Source organism: Equus caballus, chromosome 13 (assembly GCF_041296265.1).
Source record: "Equus caballus isolate H_3958 breed thoroughbred chromosome 13, TB-T2T, whole genome shotgun sequence".
In the NCBI taxonomy this organism is placed as follows: domain Eukaryota; kingdom Metazoa; phylum Chordata; class Mammalia; order Perissodactyla; family Equidae; genus Equus; species Equus caballus.
Window position 1 is genome coordinate 31721309 of NC_091696.1, and position 15882 is coordinate 31737190.

A 15882-nucleotide genomic window follows, 5' to 3' on the forward strand; every position below is an offset into this window, starting at 1 on the left:
AAATCGCTCTAACATTAAAGTTAGCCACTAATCCAGGCACTTTCTAAGCAACCTGTGGCCAGACCCTCTTGTTTTATGCTTCTGTTCTAAGTGATGGCATCACGTTCTTTTAACTCCAGCTTCTCAGAGAAGTCAAAAGACTCTAATTAGTGTTAAGGCTGACAAATTATCATTCATTAATGTGAAAGGTACCACTACTGAGTGCCCACGGGGCTGCCCTGCACTGAGCAGTTTGACCCTGCGGTGGCCTGCGAGTTTCGTGCGACTGTTCTCCCATCACAGACATCTTCTGGAAAGAGCAAGAGCCAGATCTGGGCCACAATATCACGCCCTCGGGGTGTCCCCCAGGCTAAGGTCAAAACTGCTTGTTCTGCTCCATCCCACATGTGTTTATGAACTTGAGCGGGACACAGCACGTAATGTGCTTTCATTCCCTCTCCTGTAGGGTGAAAATTCCCAGGGACCAAACTGAGTAGCAGAAGGAGGTAACGTCAGGGAACCAAGCGACAGCACTGGGTTAGCACAGCAGAAGAGGGAGCCCCCCCCCGTCCCCCCGCCGCCACCTCGCTGCCACCTTCTCCCAGCTCTGCGCGCCTCCATCGAACAAACGTTCTGTTCTCCACTTCTCCCTCTGTGATCCTCTCTACCACCCGCCCCCTCTCCGGAAGTTTTGTTCTCCCAGGTCAATGACGTGCCTGCAGCTCCTAGGACAGAGCTGGCACACAGTAGGCCCTCAGGAAATATTTGTCAAATCAACAAATGAACTTTTCAGGGATTCCAAAAAGGAACTCTGCAGCTGCTCCTGAGCCTGCACCGTGGCCTGAGGGGGGAGAAGGTGCCCGTTGGCGGAGGCCGAGGTGAGTGCCTTATTGCTGTTGCTGTTTCAGAGATGGTCCTTTTGTTCTGGATAGTTCCTAAGCCTGCTCCTCTCTTCCCCAGGCCAGTGAGGCTGGGTTCTCCGTTCCCCAGTGAGGCCTGCGCTGGTGGTGAGGACCAGCTGAGGAGAAGCTCAGGAGATGTTTGTGGAGCCCGGGTCAAGGATGGGGGCTGCTCAGCCCAGGGAGGCCCAGGGCCAGGAGGAGGAAGGGCCCAGGTGGGGCTGGGGCAGGACAGAATACGGCTCCCTGCCACATCTGGCCTCAGACCCTGGCCGGGAGGGCGGGTGGGAGGGGGCCAGAGAGAAATGTGGCTCAGAGCCCCAGGGCGGAGAGGCAGGGAGCACCCCTCTGCCCAGCGCTCTCCTCTGTAGGGTGGGGCCGGGCGCTGCCTGCCTGGTGAACTCGCCACACTGGGATCCAAAGGGCTGTGAGCCTGCATGCATGTGTGTGCATGCGTGTGCATGCGTGTGCGTGCACGTGTGGGTGTATGAGAGAATGTGGGTGTCTGTGTCCGTGCTGTCTAGGCCTGGGGGTGGTAGGATCTGTGCATCTGAAGATGTATTTATGAGTGTGTGTGAGAGAGAGTCTGAGTGTGTCTAGGAGTGTGTTCACAGCTTCGCTCATACCCTCTGTGGTGCAATACGCACTCAGCAAAGTCATACAAACCTGCACGCCCAGAGTGTGAATGACAGACTCATATCTCCTTACCCCACAGCTGGGAATCAGGGACAGAAACGCCCAAGCCTCCAGGGCTGGGCCTTCCCAGGGGCAGGACTCTCTTTGCAGTCTGTGTTTGCATGCCTCTGGGCACATGACTCTCACCCCCTCCCTGGACACCCCACTGTGGGTACACACACACACACACACACACACACACACACTTAAACCTGCCTCCTGGGCCCCTCCCTGCCTTGTCCTGGTTCTGGACCCACAGACACAACTGATTCCACCAGCCAGGCCCCTCCTGCCCCTTGGACTCCCCCAACCTCTAGAGAGAAATTCCAGGCCTCACAGGAGCTCAGGAAAGGCAGCAAACTCAGGGAGGTTTTCCTCTTGTGACTCTCATTGTCCCCACTTGCCTCATAATGGGAACAGAATCCTAGAGGGTCAGGGTTAAAAGGGCCCTCACTCTACAAATAGGGAACCAGTCCAAGGTCACAGACAGGCAGAGGCTGAGCCAGCAGGGCGGCCCGAGGTCCTGGGCCCCAGGCCAGCTCCTTCTCATCCCCCTGCTGCCTCTCTGGTTAAGGCCACACCTAGTTACCAACCGCCACCTTCGCAGGCAGCGGTGCCTCTAAAGAGCGGAACTCTAGGAGCCATGAGGGCGGGGACAGGGCAGCGCTGCTGGGGGGACAGGCGGCCCAGGAGCAGGGGGCCCAGCCCCCACCTGGGTTCTCCTCAGCTCTGGGGGCCCAGGGGTACTCACTGCTCTTCGCTAGGACAAAGCTGCCGCACTCCTGGGAGTGGTTGCCAGACTGGTCTGTCATGTTAACAGTGAAGATGTCGTCGGCCATGAAGGGGAACACGTCCATGTGGCACGTGTACTCTGTGTGCGTGGCGTTGTGGGTGGAGCGGCCGAGGCTGCAGGAGGTGACCTCATCCTCCAGTTCTCCGTACGAGTCTTGCCTTCAAGGACAGAACAGCCGGTCATGGCTGCAGGCCGGCGGGACTCGGTGCACAGGGGCAGGGCAGAAGCCCATAGTCTTGGGGCTGGAAGGGATTTCAGGCGGGGTGGGGGTCATCTGGCCCAACCAATCCTTTCTCAGGGAAGGTACCCCGCCCCCCAGAGCATCCCTGATGGACTGTGTCCAGGCTTGGCTTGCACACCTCCACGGGACCAGGAACTCACTATCTCATTTAGGGCAGCAACTGTCAACTTTGGAAATTTGGGCCATTGCTTGAACCGAGCCTAAGTCTGCCCCTGTCAGTTTCATCAACTGGATCCCTGCAAGAGGAAGGCTGCGAAGCATTTCAGGTCTCCTTCTGACCCTCCTTCCACCCAACACCCGCTCAATACCCAAGAAGTGCCTGTGTTGAGGGCCAAGACAAGAGCCAAATGAATCTCATTTTCTGCTCTAGGTGAACTTCCAGCGAGGCTTTTGGTGTGGAGCTGGGGGAAATGCTCTGACTTTGTAACTCCCACTGGGCAGAAATGATGGGTTTTGAAGTATGTATTGGAGTTCGCCAGATATTTATTTCCCTACCTACATCCTCAGGCTCTGAACACGACCACCCTCCAGGGCCAATTGGATGTGTGGGCTCAGTTCTTTGCTAAAGATTTGCTGGAAGAGAAACGTATGCTGGGACCACTGTAATGGCTATCTGGTGGGGTCCCTGCCTTGCCCGTCCACCTTGCAATCTATCCCTCTTGCACAGCAGCCAGGGGGACCCTTAAAAACTCCCTGTCACCTTCCAGTGGCGTCTCACCGCCCGCACCATACCATCTGGCCCCTGCCCGCCTCTTGCCTCCCTTGCTTGTTATTCTCTCCCATGCTGACTCATTCTGCAGGCCACATGGACCTCCTCGCTATTCCTCAAGCTCACCACCTCTTCCCCCTCAGGGCCTTTGCACATGCACTGCCCTCGCCTAGAACACCCTTTCTCCAGCTCACTGGTGCCGCCTTCTTATGCAGAGAGGTCTGCCCCGGCCATCCTGGCTAAGATACACCCTCACCCGTGTCACTCGCTCTCTGCCCCGCCTCCAAGATGCACTGCTTTGTAGCACTCATGGGTCTCAGAAAGCATCCTGTCGGTTGTTTATATATTTATCATCTGTCTCCCAGCCACTCCCACTGCCGTACGTCAGCTCTAGGACATCTGGGACCTTGTCAGTCTTAGGCTCTGCTGAGCCCCCAGTGATTACAAGTGTCTGGCAGGAGCTTAATAAATGTGTTCTGAATGAATGAATGAATGAATTGATGACGACAGAATGAAAGCCAGTTTCTCTGTATCCTGAGCAGCGTATTGACCAAGAGTCTCTCCTTGACCAAACTCCACCCAGGCTCCTCTGACTCTCTTCTCACCCCGGCCCCGGCTTTGGGCTTCCGTGCTGGCTCTGCCTTGTCTAATTTTAGCAGGACTCCTGCTGAGTCAGTTTAGCCAGAATCCCCATCCTCGACCTCTGATCGGGCTCCTCATGCCCCACCATCCCCCAGCTGATGTCTGATCACCTGGCAGCCTTCAGCAAGAATCTCGTTAGGTCGGCTTAGCTAGAGCCCTCACCCACCCTTGACGTTGCCTCTTAGTAATTTCCTGTCCACTGACCCCCCCACCCTGTTCCTTGGCTACAAATTTCCTTATTATATTCAGAGCCCAATCTCTCCCCTCACTGCAGAACCCCACGCAGCGGCCCCAACACCTATTGTGATGGCCCTCAGTAAAGTCTGCCTCAGCATTCTTTAACAAGTGTCATGAATAATTTTTTCTTTAACAATAGGGACTAACAGGGACCCATGGATTTGGAGCCAGGCTGCCTGTGTTTGAATCCCAGGTCTGCAATTCACTGGCTATGTGACCTTGGGCAAGTTGCATAACCTCTCTGAACTGCAGTGACTTCTTTTGTAAAATGACAGTAGTAATTGTGAGGATTGGAAGGGACATAGCAGGCTGCCGGCATGTACTAAGTACTCAGAAAAATCACTTGGGATTCTGGCTGTCTCGGGTCTCAAAACCAGTCAGGCCGGTGTGGGCGAGAGAGTACGGCCTTTGGAGCTGGACAGAGCTGCCCTGTGGCCTCTCAACAGCGTGCTCTGGACAAGTCCTGTGAGCCCCACCTGGTCGTCTGTAAGAGGGCACGGTCGTTCCCCGCTCACGGTCTTTCTCCAGGTGAAGCCAAATGCTGTTGGTGAAATCGCTGAGCCCCCAGGAAGTGGCAGCTATGATTTTTATTGCTAAACTACCTGCCTGGCACACAGTAGGTCCAACATGGTCTGTGGTCTCCTATGGTCCTGTCCCACCCCTCCAGGGGCTACGCTGAGCAGCAGCCCAGGGCTGGTGAGGCCCCGCCACTCACCAGGCGAGGACGAGCGTGCCAGGGTGGAGGGTCCATGTCTCCAGGATACAGGTGACCGTCTGGAGGTAATCGGTGTAGCAGACAAGGTCTGAGCAGCCCCAGGCTGGAGGGTCAGGGAGACAGAGGTTTCGGGGTGGGGCTGGCTGGGGGCTACAGGGCTCCCCACTCCCTCACCCTCTCAAGGGCTGGAAGATGAGTAGAAGCAGAGGTCCCAGGGCCAGGATGAACATGGGGACCCAGGGACCACCAAGATGTGCGCCTGGGGCAAAGGGGTGCTTGCCAGCTGAGAATTCCTTGTTTGAGTCCCCAGTTTCCCGGGTGGCTATGGGGCCAAGACACTCGTAATGTGAAGCGTAAGAGGCTAAGCGAGGCCTCCGCAGCACCCCCCTCCCCTGCCATGTCCAGCCTCCTGGACAGCGTCCCTGCAGCCCGCCCGTCTCAGGAGCTGCGTCCTGAGCTCCCCACAGGCGGGGGCGCGGCTTCGTGCATGCGGGAGGGCAGCCGGAGACCCCTGGGGGCCGCGGCCGCAGCTCCTCCGAGCCGGGAGCCGCCGGAGCCCCCCAGGCGGAACCCCCAAGGCGGCGAGGGCCAGCGCAGCTGGACGGGAGACGTGGGCGCCTGAGGCTGCCCCGCCCCAGCACCGATTGCGTCACTCTTGTTCTAAAAATACAACGGTCGGTCACAATCTAAATTTCAAGCGTCTGAGAAAGTAAAGCTTTAGTTTAGTTTTGTAAGATCAAGTGCGAACTCTGCTATTTTCCCCCACCATTTACCAGAAATTTGTTCCTCTTTTTAAGTGGAGTCATTGTTAGTGGCTTTTCCTTATGTTTCCTTGACTAATGAAGATGCAGGGGCAGTGTGCTCCCTGCCTGAGCCTCATGCTAGGTCCGAGGCGGGATTCGGTGCCAAGATCACTGTCATCGGAAACACCCTCCAGCCCAGTCTCGCTGCGCGTGTAGAATGCGAACTCCGAGGCACCCACACGGACCCCATCTCTCGTCTCTCTCGGCCCGGGCTGCTGCACGCTCGCCCGGGAAGGGCAGAATGTCAGCTGTGCTCCTTCTTCACATCCGCAGACGTGGCAGACATTGCTAATCGATCATCGCTCTCTCTCCATTGGGTGTGACCCCAGAATCCTTCTCAACACAGTTCTCCCGGCAGCCACTACGGAGGGATCTGAGTTGTGGAAGCGAGTCCTGCTCTAGGAGGAGGCTTCCGTCAGGGAGGAACACGGGGCCTGTCGGCGGGCACACAGGGGCTAGTTCAGACGCTTTGTGGAGGAAAGAGGACTGGTTTGGGCAGGACCTAAACCCAGGCTGCAGGAGCCGCCGTGGGGCTGTGTCTTTTCAGAGTTCATATCCTGGTTGTTCTCTCCAGCGTTCCAGAAGTCAGAGAGGAGCTGCCATTCATAGCTAGGCTCAAGGCCACCAAGGACAGTACTTGTCCCAAACTTGGAATGAAACATTGGGGAGGAGACAGCAGCCCCTGAACCAGCATGGAGGTAGCACTGGGGACAAGAGGCAGTAAAAACCCAGTCACCTGGTCAGTACCAGATCCCTGGGCAGAGAGCCCCAGGGCTGTCCCTCGCCCAGGGCTGTCAGAGCATGCAGGAGGCAGAGAGAGGCATGAAGAGTGGTCACGACCCACGGCTGCTCCCAGGCCATGGTGGGTGATCCGAGGGCCGTTAGAGCCAGGACGGGCTGCTGTCACTCAGAAAGGGAGAATGAGGAGCCGACATCTGTTTCCTGAGGAGCTGTTTGAGGCTCCAGGTCTTTTGGTAAAAGCCAGAGAGAAATGCCGGTGAGGCAGCAGTGTGGCACCTGAGGCCTCCGCCCCAGTCCGGCCTGCACTCCAGCCTGTGCTGTGGGAAGGTTTCCAGGGTCTCTCGACCCTGGCTGCACCCCACGTTTAACTCCTGGCCTTTCCCAGCTCGCTCTCTAACGTCTCCCTCCGACCACAGCATCTTCTGGGCCTCCAGGGCCCTCCTTCCAAGGCTTTGGCTGCTTTGTCTCCCCCTTCCCTCTCCCCCTGCTGGGGAACATCAGTGCCTGCTGAGCACCCAGTGATTGTTGAAAAATGTCTAGGAGAGTCATTACAGGAGGAGAAACTGAGGTTAGACCACAGGCAGGACTTCCGCACTCTGAGGGTTGGGCACCAGCCAAGGCTGGAACAGAAGGATGAAGCCTCTCATACCCCTGGTGAGATGTGAAGACCCAAGCTGGTGGGCTGGGCCGCTTGGGACTCACGAGCCATTCTGGCTCGTGGAGCTCTCTGGTTGGAGGGGTTCTGGTTAATGGAGAGCTGGCCGCTTGACCTGTGTAGGCTTCCAGTGGACAGATGCCATAGACGCCGACCCTGTGGCCTCTAGCTGTGCTCTGGAGCCGTAGGCCAGCCCAGCCCCTCCCCACCTGCAGACCATGAGGCAGCTACTCACCACCCTGGAGCATCAGCAGGAGCCAAGGGATAGCCCAGCCACGCAGCATGCTGCCTCCCGGGAACCTGGAAGAGATGCACAGCGAGAAGGTGGGCCCGGGCCTGGGGACCAAGGGACCCTGAACAGCATCCCTCTGGTCCCCATCCCTTCTTTGGAAGACTTGCCTTAGGTTCTTGGATTTGTCTCAGAAAAACAGGAATTCAAGGAGGCTGGATGCTACCAAGGATTCCTGCCCTTTAGACATGGCTGATTCACCCCTTGGGGCCCACCCACTTCTCCTACCTTCCTCCAGTGCCCCTTAACAGTCACAAATCAGAGGCGAATTTAAAGAAGGAGGAGCTCAATGCTCCTCAGCCCTGCTAGGCCTGTTGACGCAGGATGGTGCGTGGAGTTAAATGTGGGCATTTATCCATCCGAAAAAGAAAAGAGGGAGGAGGAGGAGGGCACGAGGGGAAACTGGTTTGGAAAGTGGCATCTGATGAGGAGCAACCTTGAGTCCTCCTTCCCAAGAAACACCCAGGTTGACGTTAGCCCAGTAGATTGGCTTCCTACTGAATAACAAATTCAAGATCAGCCCACAAAGGAGACCCCTACTGGAAACTAAGATAAGGTTAGCCCAATAATGAGGCTTCTTGCTCAATCCAGAGCCCAGGTTAGCTCACTAGAGAGCACAGTGGGGACCGGGGCCCAACCAAATGAAGGCAACCTGGACTCACTGATTCTGGGTGAGATGGAGAAGAGACCTCTTTGGAGAACAGAAAGAGCCTATCTGGGGAGAGCGGCCTTTGGTGCCTCCAGCAGAGGAGCAACGCACAAGGGGGCAACGCCAGGCTCTAGCTGGTTCTATGCCCGTTGCACCCCCAGCTCTGTGTCTGCTTGGGGAGGTGCCGGTCACAGGCCCGTGCATCCACCTGCCCGGCTCAGGGCATGGACAGGCTGGAGCTGGAACTAGGGCCGAGAGGGATGACCCATCCAGGGACCAAGTCACAGCCATGGCTTCCTCCAGACGCCATCTCTGGGCCCACGTGGGAAGAACCCCCACCTGGATTCCCCCTGATCCTACTCTGGCCCCATTGAGAGCTCCCTAACAAGTCACCAAACGGGCAGTGGTGAAGGGCACAGAGAGGTCCAGATTACCAGCTGTGTGGCTCCGGGCCTGTCACTTCCCCTCTCTGAGCCTTGAAAAGTAGAGACAGTAAAGCCTGCGTCCAGGATTCTTGTGAGAATTCAAGGAAGCACTTTGCAGAAAACCCTGGGCATGACCCCTGACACGTACACACTCAAGAAACAGCCGTGATTGACATGCATTTAGAGCATCAGAAGTGAGGGGTCCCCAGAATGCTCTAGACAAAGAGTCCACAATTTCTCACCCTCTAAATGTTGGCCATGTTTGTAGATCATGCATAGTGTTATTTATTTAATACGTTTTCTAGAAATGAATTCACTTAAAATTTAACTCCAACCCCTTCCTAAGCAATAATATCCATTATTGTGTGTTTTTCCCCCAACACACTTTAAAATGAATAACAGCACTATTGAAATAAAATAATGGGGCAAATACCATTTAAATCTGCTGTAAGGAACACTGACCTCACCCGGCCCCAAGCCTGCAGGAGCCTTCTGTTATCACACTTTGAGGCTTCCGCCTCAGTCCCAGGTGGTGGAGCCCGTCTCCACCCCTCACTAGTGTGTCCACCCTGTGACCCCAGCCCCAGCACAAGGCCTGGCATAGCGCTGTCCATGTCCCTCCCCAGCGGCTCCATCTCAACCACAGGATAAATAAGGCACCAAACCCTTTGCCCAGATCCAAGGCTCTTCATCCCTCCAAATTCCTCAGCTCTGCACAAACCACATGCAGGCCCCAGGGGCTGGAGAGGATGCTTCTGCTTCTGTCTGCTTGGCATCTCTTCACCTTATGTGAAGAGCTTCCCAGACTGGAGCTGCCTCTCGGTGGTCTGAGTGGAGCTGACTTGAACCCCTGCTCCACAGGGTGGACACCAGACCGAGGCCTGTTTGGTAAAGCACCCCACCTGCCTAGACCCAGTGAATGGGTCAGAGTTGGACGCCAATTCCGGCAAGCCCAATGAGAGCAGCCGGGGAAGTTTTTCCAGAACTCTAGTAAAGAGATGATTTTGGGGGTGCCTGCTGGAGGCTAGTAGCTATCTTTGTCACCTCTTAGAGAGACCCTGCCTGAAAATGATGCTAATACTGAGAAATACAGACCCAGAGTTCCCAGGGCATCATTTGAGGACCTGGATCCAGCCATATCTGATGTCCATACCGGGACTTTTCATTTACACAAGCCAAAAAACATCTATTTTGCTCAAGCATATTGAACTATGTTTCTGTTGCTTGCCACCAAAGATATCTGATACAGTGAAATAGAGCAAAGTGGCCAGAATTTGAAGCCACAGCATCTTGGAGCAAATAATGGCACTTCTCTGGACTTCTCTCTGACCTCAGTTATCATCTCTAAAATGGGGACAATAATGCCCACTATAGCTGGCAGTTAAGAAGAGTCAGTGGGCAAGCAGAGGTGACAGTGCTCTGTGAACTGTAAAATGCTATACGAAGATGCTGGGTTCTTGCCATTACTGGCCTGCTGCTCTGAATGACTCCCCATCCCCCCAGCACCCCAGGCCCTGTCATGCCTCTCGTGCCTTTGCATGAGGCAAATTCTCATGCTAAGTCTTCTCCTTGGACACCTCTCCCCCTCCCATCACTCTCAGCTCAGCCTTCATGGCCCATCTACACTATCCTTGCATCCATGAAGCCATGTTGGAATGTTCCAGAACTCCCGCCACTAACTGCCTTCAAGGTTTTCACCAGTGCTGTTATCTACTTGCTATTTATTTTTAACTGACCTCCCAGTTTTTGCTCCAATAAACCTCTCAAAAGAAAATGTAATATCACAGTGATGGTATCACTACCATCAACAGGTAACTAGTATGAAATAGAGGGGAGGTGGGCGCCACAGTGGTTAAAATAGACTCGGGGCCACCTGTCCTGGTTCAAATCCTGGCACTGCCATTTACAGGCTGTGTGACCTCAGGAAGTTCACTTAACCTTTCTGGGCCTGTGTAATCTAAAGTGGAGATGATAATAACAGGATCTACCTCAGAGGGTCCCAGGGAAAATTAAATTTGTCAGTATTTGTAAAGCGTTTGGAAGAGTGCCTGGCATTTAGTAGATGTTTTATAAGTGTTTCTTAAACAAAACAATCAACTTACCATAAAACTAAATACAATGAAATGTGAAAACTCAATATAAGGAAAACAAAAGGCAGTAGATGACTTTTAGGGAGATAGTATGCCTTGACTCTCAGGAATTGGAGATCTGGTTTGCCTTTGTTTAAAAAGGAGGATCAAAGAGTGTCAGAGAGGCATTTAAGACATCCGGCACCAAGCTAAGATTCTCACCCCTCCTTGTCAGAGGATTGAAAGAAGGTTGAAAAGGGTCTAACTCTCTCACTAGGGGGCCCGGGGACATTTCACATCATCTAAAATAAGCCACTTGGTTCTGGGGAGCATCGTCCTTGAACAACAAATTCTTCCAGTGCTCCTGCACACCGGCTGGGGACCCCTCCCCGTCCCAGCGTCCTCACTGCCCGGAATCCATCCCTTTATGGATTTCCCCACTCTGGCTGACTCCCGAGGGCAACAGACACTTCCTCCCCAGATGGCCAGCAGACCAGCAGGTGTGCTTCCTGAACCAAGGACAGAGGTGCCCTAGGGCCTTCCTGCGGTGGGAGGCCCTGTAGCAGCACCTGCCTCTGCAGTCTCCTGCAGAGGAGACAAGAGCACCTGGTGTGGAGTCCGTCAGGCCCCAGCTGTGTGTCCTTGAGTAAGTTCATGAGTCTCTGTTTTCTCATCTGTAAAATGGGGGTCACAACTCTTTGCTGCGGGTTTGCTGTAAGCACTAAGTCATCAGTGCTTGTGAAGCATCCCGCACAGTGCTGGATGGGCCGGAGCCCTGCAGGGGTGTGCATCCACCAGGCTCCAGCGCCGGGACATGACCTCTAGGGTTGTGGTAATTCAATAAAAAGGTGGCCAGATTTCAGGAGATTCTGGGGAAGAGGAGAAGGTTGGGGGTAGGAAGTAAGACTGAAGTAGGTGCTGTGGAGACTATAACCTGCTTAACTTCGCAGTCAACAGGGAAAGGCAAATAAAAAGCACGATGACATACCATTTTAATTTTATCAGATTGGCAGAATGTAAGCGTCCAACAGCGTCACATGTTGCCGAGGACGTGGTGTAATGGGGACCCTCACTCACAGATAGTGGGGTGTAAATTAATACTGCTGGTCTGGAAAAGAGTTTGGCATGGTCTCATGAACCTGAGCAGATGCCTGCCCCGAGACCCAGTGATTTCACTACCATGCTTCACGAACAAGAAGCATAGGCAGAAATGTTTATAAGAGCATTGACTTTAATACTGAAAAACTGGAAACAACCTAAATACCTGAATAGATAAATTGTGGTGTAATCACTCAATGTGAAAATGAATCATACCTTCACACAACAAAGAAAATGACACTTACACACAAAATGTGGAGTGAAAAAAATGAGAGAAGAACATATGCATAACAGCACCATCTATGTCACACTGAACCGTGTAAAACAGCTCTCTCTCTCTATTGTTAGGTGAGGACACATGTGTCCTGAAAGTGTAGAGAAATTCAAGGGGGTGATAAACATCAAGCTTTGGATAGTGTAGAAAAGGAGGAGATGTATGGGGGGGGGGGTGGTTTCAGGGGCCTCAATAGTTTGGTAAAACTGAGTGAAGTTACCATAGGTGTTGATTATATTATTCTTTGTACCTTTTTGTATGTAGAGACTATTTCATAACATTTTAAATGTAAGTGAATGTTAGGTTGGTAAAATAAAATGCGGAGAAGGACTTCCACTTCTGGCTATGATGGAGGAGCTGGTATCAGACTAACCCTAGTACTGAGAACAACTACTCTGCAAGAAAACACTGTTAACAGGCATGAGAAAGCAACCAAGTTAGATGGTACTCAAGAGGCCAGGGTGCCAGAGAGAAGGAAAACGCATTGAAATTCTGCATGCAATTTCACCTTAAAGAATTTGTCAAGTCATTACGAATGAGTTGCATACCAAGAAAACTAGCAGAAAGCATCTGGTGATAGGCTAAAAACCTAAGAAGAGATTTTGGCAGTTTCACAATGCTGAGGGAAGAATTGGAGTTCAAGGCCTGGCAAGATAGCTAGGCCCTGGTAAATACCCAGTTATTTGGGAAATGCCTTGGGAAAATGCTTATGCCTCATGCCCTGGGAATAAGGAAAAATCAGAAATAGTTCAGCCTTGACTGCATTAAAGTGATCTGCCTATTTGCTGTATGTCTGCTAGATATTTATGCTAGAAAATTAAAATATATCTGGAAAAAGTTAGCTTTATCCAAAGCTTCTATATTTCTCATTCACAATGTCCAGCATTCAATTAAATTGACAAGGCAAATCAGAAAACAGTAGCAAATGACCAAAAATCAAGCAGAAAAAAGACAATAGAAACAGACACATAGGTGATTCAGAAAATGGTATTATCAGACATAATTTTAAATAACTATGATTAATATGTTCAAGGATTCCACCAGAAATATGGAATATATTTAAAAGTAGAAATCCTAGAACTGAAAAATACAATAATTGAAATTTGTAAGACCTGAGTAGAAGGATTTAGCAACAGATTAGAAACAGCAGGAGAGGACTGGTGAACTGGAAGATTGGCCTGTGGAAGAAATACTCAGACTGAAGAGCACAGAGAAACAAATGTTTAAAAAATACAGAAAAGAGCAGAAGAGACATCTGAGACATTGTGAAAAGGTCCAACGTACATGTATTTGGAGTTCAGAAAGAGGAGAGAGAACAACTCAGAAGCAATAATAGAGATACTGGTTAAGAATTTTTCAAAACTATCAAAAGACAGTAAATCATAGATTCAAGAAGTTCTACAAACCCCCCAAAAGGACAAATACAAAGAAAATCACATCTAGGCACATCCTAGAAAAACTATTTTAAAAATTAAAGACGAAGATATACTTGAAAAACAACTTAGAATTTTATATCCAGCAAAAATATCCTTCAAAAAAGAAGGTAAACGCAATACTACAAAAGGGTCTACTGAAGACTCCACAGTTAACATCATACTTAACGATGAAAAACTGAAAGTTTCCCCTCTAAGATCATAAACAAGACAAGGATGTCCACTCTCATGACTTCTGTTAAACATTGTACTGGAGGTTCTAGCCAAGAAAATTAGTCAAGAAAAGGAAATAAAAGGCATCCAGATTGGAAAGGAAGAAATGAAGTATTTCTGTTTGCAGATAATATGATCTTGATTATACAACATCCTAAGGAAACCACACGAAAAACAAAATGAAAGAAAACAAATGAACAAGCAAACTAACTATTAGGACTAATAAGTGAGTAGAGCAAGATTGCAGGATACAAGATCCATATACAAAATCAACTGTATTCTTGTATACTAGGAATGGACAATCTGAAAATGAAATTAAGAAAGTATTTTCATTTACAATGACACCAAAAAAATAAAATAGGAAGTTTATTTTTGAATGAAATGCAAGACTTGTAAAGTGACTACTACAAAACCTTGTTGAAAGAAAGCTAGAAGATGTAAATAAATACACATATATCCCGTGTTCATGGATTGGGAGACAATATTATTAAAATGACTCCCAAAATGACCTATAGATTCAAAGTAATCCCTGTCAAAATCCCAGCTGACTCTTTGGCAGAAATTGACATGCTGGTCCTAAAATTCATCTGGGAAAGTAAAGGACCAGAGAAGACAAAAAAATCTTGAAAAAGAAGAACACAATTGGGGAGAACTTAGACTTCTCAACTTCAAAGCTTACTGAAAAGTCACATTAATCAATACAGTGTGGTACTGCGTTACACATAGACATACAGATCAATGGAATCAAACTGAGAGTCCGGGAAGAAGCTCATACGTTTATGCTCAATTGATGTCTGACAAGGAGGCCAACACAATTTAATTAGGGAAAAGAATAGTCTTTAAAACAGATGGTGTTGGAACAACAGGAGATCCACAAGCAATAGGATAAAATTGGACTCCTGTCTCACACCAGATACAAAGATTAATTTAAAATGGACCGTAAGAGGTAAGAAGGCAGTTCTACCCAGCTGTAAGAGGTAAGGTGTAAATCTCCATGACCTTATATCAGACAATAGTTTCTTAGATATGACACCAAAAGCGCATGCAACCAAAGAAAAAATAGACATATTGGACTATTTCAAATTTTAAAAATTTTCTCCTTCAAAAGACACTACCAAGAAAGTGAAAAGGTAATATACAGAATGGGAAAAAAATACTTACAGATCATATACTTGTTAGGGGTCTAGTACTCAGAATATTGTAAAGAACCCTTACAACTCAAGATCTACAAAACAACCTAATTTTAAAATGTGCAGAAGATTTGACTAGACCTTTCTCTAAAGAAGATATACTGATAACCAATAAACACGTGAAAAGAGGCTCATCCTCACTAGTCACTACCAAAATGCAAATAAAGATCACAATGTGGTACCACTTCACACCCACTAGATGGCTATTTTAAGAAAAGGCAAATAAACAGTATGGGTGAGGGTGTGGAGAAGTTGGAACCCTTATACTGATATGTTGCTGATGGGAATGTAAAATGGTGCAGCTGCTGTGGAAAAGTTTTGTGGTTCCTCAAAAAGTTAATGTAGTGTTACGACATGACCAAGCAATTTGACTATGATTCTATTTGTATGAAATGTCCCGACGAGGCAAATCCATAGAGACAAAATGTAAATCAGTGGTTCCAGGGGCTGGAGCTTTGCAGGGAGGGGGAATGAGCAGTGACTGCTAATGGGTCTGGGGTTTTTTGGAGTGATGAAAATGTCCTGCAGTTAAAGAGTGGTGATGGTTGCACAACTCTGTGAATATACTAAAGCCCACTTAATTGTACGCTTTAAAAGAGTGAATTTTATGGTATGTGAATTAGACCTTAATTACAAATTTTTTTAAGTGAAAGCAAAATACAGATATTTTTCAGACCAAAAAAGAAAAAAAGAAGCTGAGAGAAATTGTCACTGGTAGACCTGCATCAAAAGATATACTAAAGAGAGTTTTTTGGGCAAAAAGAAAATAATCCCAGATGGGAAGCAAAGTACTGTAGAAAGGAAGGAAGAGCAATAGAGAGTATTATAAATATAAATGAGTATTAATTGCTTAAAATAATAATACTGTCTTACTAAATTTAGACTATATGAAGAATTAAAATACATCACCATGCTCCCCTAAAAGTAAGAAGGGGTGAATAAAGTTGAAGGTCAGTGTATAGTCTGGGAAGTAATGAAAGTACTGATACAAGGTAGATGCCATATAATCAAGTATGCATGTTGTCATCTCTAAGAAAGCACTAGAGGAATTATAAGAGAAGGAATAATAGCAAACTAATATACAGGAAACATAATAAGGTATAAAACTTTGTTCTAAAAAATGGGACAAAGAAGAAGAAAAAAATGAACAAAG

General features: G+C 49.5%; 1 protein-coding gene across 8 annotated transcripts in view; it reads right to left on the minus strand.

The window, feature by feature from the left end:
- IL21R (interleukin 21 receptor) overlaps positions 1 to 15882 on the minus strand; it is a 35175-nt gene that overhangs the window by 6642 nt on the left and 12651 nt on the right. For 4 of the 8 annotated variants that reach the window (XM_005598826.4, XM_070230869.1, XM_070230868.1 and 1 more), the window contains 3 exons: positions 7325 to 7389; positions 4891 to 4993; positions 2305 to 2504 (listed from right to left, as the gene is read on the minus strand). In XM_005598826.4, the coding sequence (XP_005598883.2) occupies positions 2305 to 2504; positions 4891 to 4993; positions 7325 to 7373 (352 nt within the window). In that variant the 5' untranslated portion in view covers positions 7374 to 7389. Of the gene's footprint in view, positions 1 to 2304; positions 2505 to 3082; positions 3161 to 4890; positions 4994 to 5663; positions 6662 to 7324; positions 7390 to 15882 lie in introns of all 8 variants that reach the window. The other 4 variants (XM_070230871.1, XM_070230872.1, XM_070230873.1 and 1 more) reach the window with 2 other exon arrangements.